The following is a 10,160-nucleotide window of genomic DNA, read 5'->3' as shown; positions in this document are numbered from 1 at the left end:
AAGTCTAACTTTCATACCTGGCAAATTAGTTGAAACCATAGTAAAGAATAAAATTGTCAGACACATAGAACGTAAAATTTGTCAGGCAAAAGTCAACAAGTTTTCAAGTTTTCTGTAAAGGGAAATATTTCACTAACCAATTAGAGTTCTTTGCAGGGGTCAAACAAACATGTGCATAAGGGGGATCCAGTAGATAAAAAGAGTACTTGGATTTCCTGAAAGCCTTTGACAAAGTCCCTCAAAGGTTCTTACATAAATTGTGATGGGATAAGAGGGAAGATCCTTTCATGGATTGAGAAACAATTAAAAGGCAAGAAACAGAGGGTAAAATAAAAAGGTAAATTTTTAGAATGGAGAGGGGTAACTAAACTGCTCAGGATAGTTAAGACCAAAGCAGACTGTGAGGAACTTCAAAAAGATCTCACAAAACTGAGTGATTGGGCAACAAAATGGCAAATTAAATTTCATGTGGATAAATGTGTAGTAATGCACAACTAACCCCAACTATGCATACAATATGATGGGAACTAATTTAGCTACAGCTAATCAGGAAAGAGATCTTGGAGTTATCACGAATAGTCCTCTGAAAACATCCATGCAGTGTGCAGCAGCAGTCCGTAAAGCAAACGGGATGTTAAGAATCATTAAAAAAAAAGTGATAAAGAATAAGATGGAGAACATCTTATTGCACTTACATAAAACCATGGTGAGCCCACATCTTCAATACAGAGGTGGTCTCATCTTAAAAAAAATTGGCATTAGAAAAGGTTCAGAAAAGGGGAACAAACTGATTAGGTGTTTGGAACGGGTCCCATATGAAGAGAAATTAGAGAGAGTAGGAGTTTTCAGTTTAGAAAAGAGGAGATTAAGGGGGGAGACATGATCGAGGTATATAAAATTACGAGTGGTGTGGAGAAAGTCAACAAGGAAAAAGTTATTTGTTCGCATATCAGAACTAGAGGACACCAAATGAAATTAATGAGCAGCAGATTTAAAAAGGAAGATCACACAGTGCGCAGTCAACCTGTGGAACTCTTTCCCAGAGGCGGCTGTGAAGGCTAGGACTATAACTTGGTTTTAAAAAGAGCTACATGGAGGTTAGATCAATTAATGGCTATTAGCTAGAAAGGCTAAGGAATGGTGTCCATAACCTCTGTTCATCAGAGGCTGGAGAAGGATGGCAGGAGAGACTGCTTGATCATTACCTGTTCAATCCACTCCCTCTGGGGTACCTGGCATTGGCCACTGTTGAAAGACAGGACACTGGGCTGGATGGACTTTTGGTCTGACCCAGTACGGCCATTCTCATGGTTTTCCAATTCTGATATTTTTTATATTTTAATGGGAAAAACCTGGTGTTAAAAATCTTACTTATCTGTGTCTCAGTTGGTTACAACCTTGTCCTTCAATCTTACCATAACAATTCAATTTTGAGTAGACTTGGCAGAAAGTTTCAACCCAAATGGACCATGAATTTATGAGCATGTGAAAAATGGGACTTCCAATAAGTACCTTCTCAGTCATGTAAAGTTCATTGTCAAACTCCTTTAATCAGTCATACTAAGTGAAATACATTATGAACTCAAAAATCAAACTATAACAAAAGCATGTTCTTTTCAATGCTTATGATTTTTAATCTTTATACTATTAACTTAAAAGGGCAGATGGAACAAGTACAAATTTGTTTCCACTCATGAGTTCCTTTTTCTTTAAGCACAGGTCACATTCTCCTTTTACTGTTTGATATGGTGTCCCATCTCCATTTGAGTGAAGAACTCAGACTAACGAAAAACGCAGGTCATGCATTTGTCAGAAACAAAAATAATGCCACTTCAGCTATGGAATGACTCATGCCATCTCCATAGTAATGAAAACAATATTAATACTCCCAGTTCTTTAAAACAGGACAGATTATGGATGAAGTTAAAGAACACTAATTCAGTAAACAAGCCGGGAACATGACCAGCATTTAAGATGGCTTGCTACCTCTGGAAGGGGTTGAATCACAGACATCCCCTTGAGCCCATCCACCTGTCCTCTGGTACACCCCACCCTGTGGGGCCATAAGCTCTAGTCTCTCCACATCAAAGGCACAGAGCTGAGGTCACAGTCCCCCAGCAGAGTAACACAGACACCGATGAGGACTCAGCTACAGGGACATGACAACATCCAGAAAACAAACCCTCAAAACGGACCAAAAAAAAAAAAAAAAAAATCCATCTTACTCTGTAAGAAAGCTCTACACAGAGAAAGCTCATAGAGTTCGCTCTCTGTTGGTGAGCAAGATGTGCACAGCTGTGGCTCCCACCCAGGTGGTAATTATTTACATTGGGTTTTTATTTAGTAAGCAGAATTGAAGTATTGCAAGTGAACAGACAACTCAAAGTAAGTTAGTAATCTAAAACAACCAAAACGTGTCAGCTAAGTCTAATACACTAAGAAATTGTTTCAAAATTATATTTCTCACCCTAGTCCTTACTTCAGATAAAATCCTTCAGTTAGAGCTGATCTTTTCCTATGGGTTGGGTCTAACAGTGTCTTGTGTCATTAGAGCTCTGTTTTTGGGTTTCTTCATCTGTATCCTCTCCCCAGAGTGGGCTTCCTTTACTTAGTCCTCCTCATCCCAAAAATAAATAAATAAATAAATAAATAAAATAAATACAAGATGGATTTAACACCAGTTGCCATGGTCACATGTCTTTGTGGGACCAATCAGGCTGAGCAAGACAACCAACATTTACTTCATTGCCTTGACCACCAGACTTAAATCCATTAAGCACCACTAATAGCTTTCTTGAGAAATTCTAGATTAATAAGCAGGTTTACACCTCACACTTTTAACTTCACATACAAGAAAAATACATGCACACAAATAGAACGTTCACATTCAGAGGATCATGGGCTCTTGAATGATAGGTCACAACCTATTTTGCATAAAGTATATTCAAACTCAAACATTTCCATAAACGACAGCGTCAGCCTCCACCTACAGCATAAAAAAAAATCTAAAGTTTCTGAATTTTATTTTAAAGAAAAGTCAAGAAAACCTTGAATTTTTTGGGAAATATTTAAGGGCCATCTTCCATATAGTCATGCAAATAGGCACCTGAATGTGTAAGCTGCATTACTCATAAGATAGTGAAAACCCTGCATTGACAGGTGGATGATGAAGTCGCTTAATATGGGTCAGTCTGCTCCTCCAGTTTCTATGATTCTGTGAAACCCTCCCCACAAACCCAGTATAGTTTTCTTGAATTTGAGATTACAACAGCCATAAAATTGATGCAATTCCATGAAAACTTCAGAAATAGTCAGTGAACATCTGGGCACTTTCACAATCAACACAAAATGCCATTTTTGTTTGAAGACTCATTCAAGAAGTTTGATATGCAGTTAGTAGGGGGTACTTCCAAAGAACCTCCTGGTTAAGGGATTACCACAGAGAACCAAGATGCTCGGTTTGTAGCTTTCCCATCTCTGCCAGTAGTTAGCTTTTAATATACTGCACGTACTTAGCACTTGACAAATAGTTGTAGTTCATTAACCCCATTTTATAGGCTGGGAAAATGGGGCTTATTTCCAAGATGAGCTAATTCTGGCCAGATGATACCCATTTGGTCTTGGGCTAATACTATTCTTTAGCTTAAATGGCTCTTCTCAGGCGAGTCAATTAAATTTGAGGGTTTTGTAATCAAACTAAATGTGGTTCTGGCACTGACTTCAGACAGGTGGAATGGGAGCAAACAACCTAACCAGTTTTAAAATGGAGTGTAAGTTTATGAGTGGAACTATATGCTGTGGTTGACTAAGTCAGCATAGGGACTGAAAACAATAACCCTTCAGTTCCACATGAAGTTCCTCAGCAAGTATGTGTCCAAAGCAAGAGTAGAACAAGTGTCCTGGACCTGATATCACTGCCTGGAAAAAAGCTCCTTGGAAATTAGCACACAAATTTCCAATCACCCCATAACTTTTACTGTGTTGCAGAAACCTATTGTGGATAATAGGATAACCCTCAGACAACAGGTAAGTGTTTAATGATGCAAACAGCATCAGGAGCTACTGCAAAATAAAGCAAGCAGCCAACAACCAGTTAATACCATTTTCTTCATAAACATTGTTAGAGACTCCACAGTGCAAACAAAACAATAAAGGACTTTTAGCAATCGGCCCTTCCCCAGCACATGGTAAGATGCTGTGACTCATCTTTGTCTGTAGTTTAGGGGGAGCGAAAGTCATTGACAAACCTGGCTGCTACGAGTCAGTAAGAACAAAGGTGCTGTTCTCAAATGAAAGGCAGAGCAGCTTGTTCCCCTGCCCAGACAAACCTCTTCATGGTCTAAAATTGTTTAATAAAGCCACAACAAAAGAAAATTTTACTCCATGTTTATACTGAGCTCTCAAGCATTCCTCGGCAATAACCAGCCGTGCCAGGTCTGGCAGACCAAAACTTTGGTAACACTACCTTAGAAACAAAGTTTTGTCTCCAGAGACGTCCTCACTAAGGCCATAGAATTTTATCACTTTCATCCTTTCCTTGTTTAGAATAGTAGGGAGTTCTATAGAACTAAGTCCTTAACAGACCGAGACCCTCCTTTCCTTGAGGCTGCCTTGCCCATTGTAAGCCTCAGATGGCATTCCACATTGAGGATGCAGCTGGAGAGATGGGCCGACGCCACACCAGGCGCTGACACCTCTTCGATGGAACTTCTTGCCAGTGGGATTGCCAGGTGTCTGGTTTTCAACCAAAAATTCCTGGTTGAAGAAGGACCCTAGCAGCTCCAGTCGGACAGGGTTGCTAGAAGTCCAGTCAGCAGCAGGGGTAAAGCAAGTTCTCTGTCTGCTGTGTCTTCTGGAAGCAGTAGCATGCCGCATCTCCCACACTCCAGCTCCTACCGGTGGGGCAGCCGATTACGCCTACTGCCCCCATCCCAAATGCCTGCTCTGCAGCTTCCGTTGGCTAGGAACCCTAGCAAATGGGAACTACAGGGAAGGTGCCTGAGGACAGAGCAGCAACTGCTCCTCCACATAGGAGCCGAAAGGTGGGCATGTGACTCCTGCCGGAACCAGGTATAGATAAGGGCTGGCTGGAGTCTGCACTAGGTCTCCCGCACCCTAACCTCCTGCCCTGATCCCTCAATCCACCCCAACCCCAAGCCAGACCAGTGAAAATGAAGGAAGGAGGGTGGAGAGCATGGGCAACAGAGGAGGAGATGGAGTGAGTGGGGCCTCAAAAAAGGGGTGAAGCAGGAGTGTTCAGCTTTGTGCGTAGCAAGTTGGCAACTCAATTGGCCAGGAGAAATTAGACTGACTCCAAACCTTGGCCTGTTCATAACCACATATCAGAAATCTTTCTGATTAAGTCTTTCCCCTGGAGAAACCCTGTGAAAGACGAGTTACTGAAGAACGTGCTAACTCCCAGAAACAGTCCAACAGAACAAATGGGTCCCCCACTGCTGGGATCATGAACGCCACACACCACAGATGGCAAAATAAGGTCACCAGGCAACATGGTGGGAATTCTCAGCAACAAATCTAGCTGAACTTGTTTGATACTTCATTTTCCTGCTGGCCATGAATCAGTCTGTGGATTACTGATGGACCATCTCAGTGGTTTGAGCACTGGCCTACTAGACTCAAGATTGTGCATTCAGCCCTTGAGGGGGCCTATGAGGGATCCGGGGCAAATAGATATTAAAAAAAAAAAAATATCTGCCAGGGATGGTGATAGGGACCTTCAGAGGTCATCGAGTTCAGTCTCCTGCACTTACAGCAGGACCTTCCAGTTCTAAGAGATAGATAGGTATATCTCCAACTAAATGGAAGAACAGATGATCCACCCTTGGGTACTATCATTCTTGCAAAAATGGGAGAATTGGAAAAAATAGGAAAATTGGAGCACTGTCCTAGTCATCAACAGGAAACAGTAGGGGGCCAGCTGGTGCAACAGGGCAAAGTCTTGCTTTGCAACCACACAGCATGTTGCAACCAAAGTCTCAGGGAGACAACAGCAGCGCTCCAACTAGAAGGGCTAGTATGTCTGGAACAGACCAGGAGCCTTGAGGAGAGGAAGTGACTGGTGCTTTGCTGAGTTAATGCAAGGTGGCTGGATGTAGAGGACGTTAAGGATGTTGCAAGACTTACTGCAAAGAGCATTTCAAACCAAGAAGAGCCCCAAGGAATGCTGGAGGTAACCATTTCTGGACCCTGGATTTGGCTGCTTAGTAGCTGAGTCTCCTTGAGTTGGAAATGGAGAGACTACAATGAAGAACACTTCTGCTCCTGCTTGATGTCAGAAGACAGAACAAATAAAGGAAGCTGGAAGGTGGTCCTATATTCACCAGATCTAGTAGCTGCTTCAGTTCATGGAGGAAGAACATAGCAAAGATTTTTTGGCTCACAAAACACATGTATTTTGTTTTTTCTGGAAATATCCCTTTTTCCATGAGGGCAAACCAGCCCTTACATGTGATGCAATCAGACAGTGGCCTTACTTGGAAACGAAGATGTAACCATACAGACCATTTTGTTAAATAAGACCTAAAGACCACATCAGCCCATTACTATCTTTTCTAATGAAGGGGGAAAACACAGATAACCCCAACTTATTGATACTTTAATTTACTGACCATGTGGCAGCAAGGAAGGGAAAAAAAAAAAAAAAAAAAAAAAAAAAAAAAATCACAAATGAACTAAATTTCCTTTAGCTCAGACATGAAATTCATTGTGTGATTACATCAGCAGGGAGGTGATGGGGAGCTGACCACCCCCCAACAATAGGAAACCGTGGCCGTTAGCTTAGACCTCTTAAGAGGACTGAGTCTTCACTAAAATACCACGTGCCATTCACAATGCAGCACAGCCCTAGCACCTGAAATTATACCAGAAGCAAAAAAAATTTTATTAATTGTTCATATTTATATTACCTTCTCTCATCACCAGAATGATCAGGGTTCCACAGTGGAAGCTGCTGAAAACAAATATGAAAATACAGTCTCTTGCCCAGGTTTTAAACCTCAGTTCCTCCTGGTTATTTCTGGCACGTACTGCAAGTAAATAAATCTTCTGCAAAGTGAGTGTGTCTGCTCATACTTGCACAGCAAAGTAGAGCTGTTAACTGGTTTATATACAATACATTTCAGTTTATAGTAATACTTCTGGGGGTCATTAGGTGTCAAATCTTGATCTAAGGATCAAGAAAGGAGAAATATTCTGAGCCAACAATTTTCCTATTTTTGGTATATTAAGACTTCCAAACTTGGGCCATCATGCCCATCTATCTGCTCTGGAGATGTGAGGGCCTGGACATTGTAGAACCATAGCATAAGGCTAGAGTGGACTTTGCACAGGTTCCCAGTAATCCAGCTCAGGAATCAACAGCACAACCAAGTGAGATTTCTGGGGGTTTCCACTCACAGCAGCTCCTTTGGGCAGGTCTCAAGGAGCCTCTGGTTGTCTGCCACCTCACTTCCATAGGTGTCGCTTTTAGTGATCACAACACAACTGAGCTATGTCCCCAAATCATTTGGGCAACATGAAAGCATCCATAACTGCAGTTTGAGTGCTGGACAAGATCCAACAGTTATCATTTACATTGCCATTTATCCTGGAGTAACAGCTAATAATCATGGCTTCCATTTGATCCTGCAGATCAACATGCAAGCCATATACAGGAATCCCTTCATGCAGCACTGAAATTCGTCCATCTACATGGAGTGAAATGCGGTAACCATCTAAACACTATTGGTTCAGTACCAACTCAAACAGAAGAGTGCCAACTACACAAATGATCAGTAATATGCGCCTCAACACCTACAAATCCCAGCCAAGTATTGACATGAACCTGCTCCATTAAGCTTGCAAGATCATGGAAAGGTACCAGAAGCTATTTACTAATAGGCATTAACTAAAAACACTTGTTTGACTTGAAAACATTCTATTTAATTTATACAAATAACTACTAAATAGAAAAAGTAGATTAAAAACAAAATAGTTATTTTTCTGGTAGAGTTTAAATGCACATTATGTAGCACTTAAAAGAAAAAAAATGCATTTTCCCACAGCATTCGTTATTTAAATTCTATTGAAGTCCTCCATTGCTTTTCATGTTCTAGATCAGTAAGACACTAGATACAGTGCTGTCTGAGTAGTGGGTAAATATATGTTTTGCATTTGAACTGAGGTTATGTTACAGACCACACCTACAGAAGTGAAGCATTTAAAATGTGACTAACCAGATGTAATATGCTAATACAGAAAGCAGTTTCTGTTTCAGGTTACATTGTGTTACAAAAACATCTCTGTAAGAAATAATGAAAGAGGCCACATAAAAATAACCTTTAACTTTATGCACTTATTCAGTTTTTTTAAAACTGGTGAGTGCATTAGTAATAAATAATTTGCGAGTTTTGTATAAATGAGAAATTCCTAATGTTCAGCATTATTGTAAACATCAGTACACATGTAAAATGTAGCTAAAATCTTACAGTTACATTTTCAATTTATCAAATCAATTTCCTATTGTTCAGACACAGATCAATGGGGTACAAAGCCAATAATTTTTGGCAAGTCATGTCTTTAAAATTAACAGTAACAGTGCAAGTAAGGAATGCAAAGAATTCCTAGTGCAATAAAGAGGAGAAGCACAGGCAATATTGCTGATTAAAATTTACCACTTCCATGTGTTTGTCCTGGGAGTGACTAGGAGACTTTTTTTTTCTGGGTTAAAAAAAAAATGCTATTCAAAGCCGCCGTTTAATGCCCTGATCTTGTCTTAGGATTTCTGTGTCTTCCTTCAGGCCACAATCTTTGCAACAGTACATCCAGCATAAGTCTTTATAGTCTGACCCTTTTTGAAATGCCCATGACAGTCACTGAACAGGGTTCATATGGGTCCATCGTTTCCCAAATGGATGGCAAGGTAAGAATATCTGCTTCTAAGATGCCACTTGGGACCGTTCTAGAACTTGTCAGGCCAGAATATTTCTGAACTGAACAAAAGCCTTCCATCTTGACAGCACCACCAGAAGAACGTCAACAGTCAGCTTTCAGTTTATCTAAGGAATTATCGATTTTGGTCAAAGTCTTTTTGATACGCAGCGCTGTTAGTCTTGCCGATGGATTGTGATACCAACATTCTTTCATCAGTTTGGCAAGAGAGGTTAGTGTCTGGGAAGAGAAGGAAAAAAAAGAGAGGTTTGTAAGCACACACACAAGTTCAATGAAGCGTCATTTGCCTTACTGCTCAAATCTTTACAAGCAAACAAACAAACAAAAAAAAGCCTACAAAACTTGGTTTACTTGTCCCAAAAATGATTTAATCTCGTCAAGTTTCTGCACAATTTTTGGTTTGGTTTGTTGATTAAATGGAAACCATATATAAAGAGGATGGGGTTGTCAAGAAGATGATTGGATCAGTGTGATTAAAAAAAGGTGAAGTCAGATTACAATTATACTTGAATGTTTAAAAAACACAGTTTAATTAAACAATATATAAAAATCAACATGGAAATCACTGAGGGATACATATCCTTTCTATCTGTAATTTTAAAATATCCAGGCCATTTCTGCATACCTGGAAACAGCTGTCTAGTGTAGCAGCACAACTGAAGCTAATACATGGCTGAAGTTTATTCTATTTGTCCAGTGCTAACAATGTGGCTCAAATATACATAAAACACGGCAGATTAACCCATAATCCCTCATCTTCAGGAACAGACCACAAACCAGCTAGCCCAGTGTTGAAAGGATATTTGAGGGCACAATTAAATTGATTTTGGTGAAGAAAATCTTTAGTCCGACCTTTTAAAATAGATATTGATATAGCCCATTTCTATGGTAAATGGAAGAAAACTATAAGTTTTGACAGAAATCTGCATATTTAGGCCCCACAAGTCCATACATGGGTTAGTTACTTCAGTCCCAGAATTGAAGACAGATTCACCTCGGGGGCACGACCATTTTACATTCAGTCTAAGCATACATCAGAAAACCAGAAGAAAACTTGTTCACTGTGATTTTTCAATTAATATTCAATCAGGTCTCAGCACACAATTAGCCATTTATCTTTGGAAACAATAACCTTAGCAAAACGCAGCATACAGACCATTCCAACTAAAACCCAAAAGGTAGTTTAAAGCAGAAAACATTTTTCACCAAAA

At 40.1% G+C, this 10,160-nt stretch overlaps 1 protein-coding gene across 2 annotated transcripts in view; it reads right to left on the bottom strand.

Moving 5' to 3' along the window:
- Positions 1 to 1,548: 1,548 nt before the first annotated feature.
- ACVR1 (activin A receptor type 1) overlaps positions 1,549 to 10,160 on the bottom strand; it is a 105,811-nt gene continuing 97,199 nt past the window's right edge. For both annotated transcript variants that reach the window (XM_075000808.1, XM_075000809.1), the window contains exon 10: positions 1,549 to 9,168. In XM_075000808.1, coding sequence (XP_074856909.1) covers positions 9,034 to 9,168 — 135 coding nt within the window. In that variant the 3' untranslated portion in view covers positions 1,549 to 9,033. The remainder of the gene's footprint in view (positions 9,169 to 10,160) is intronic.

Source organism: Carettochelys insculpta, chromosome 8 (genome assembly GCF_033958435.1).
Source record: "Carettochelys insculpta isolate YL-2023 chromosome 8, ASM3395843v1, whole genome shotgun sequence".
NCBI classification, from domain to species: Eukaryota; Metazoa; Chordata; order Testudines; family Carettochelyidae; genus Carettochelys; species Carettochelys insculpta.
This window is presented reverse-complemented; position numbering and strand designations above follow the sequence as displayed.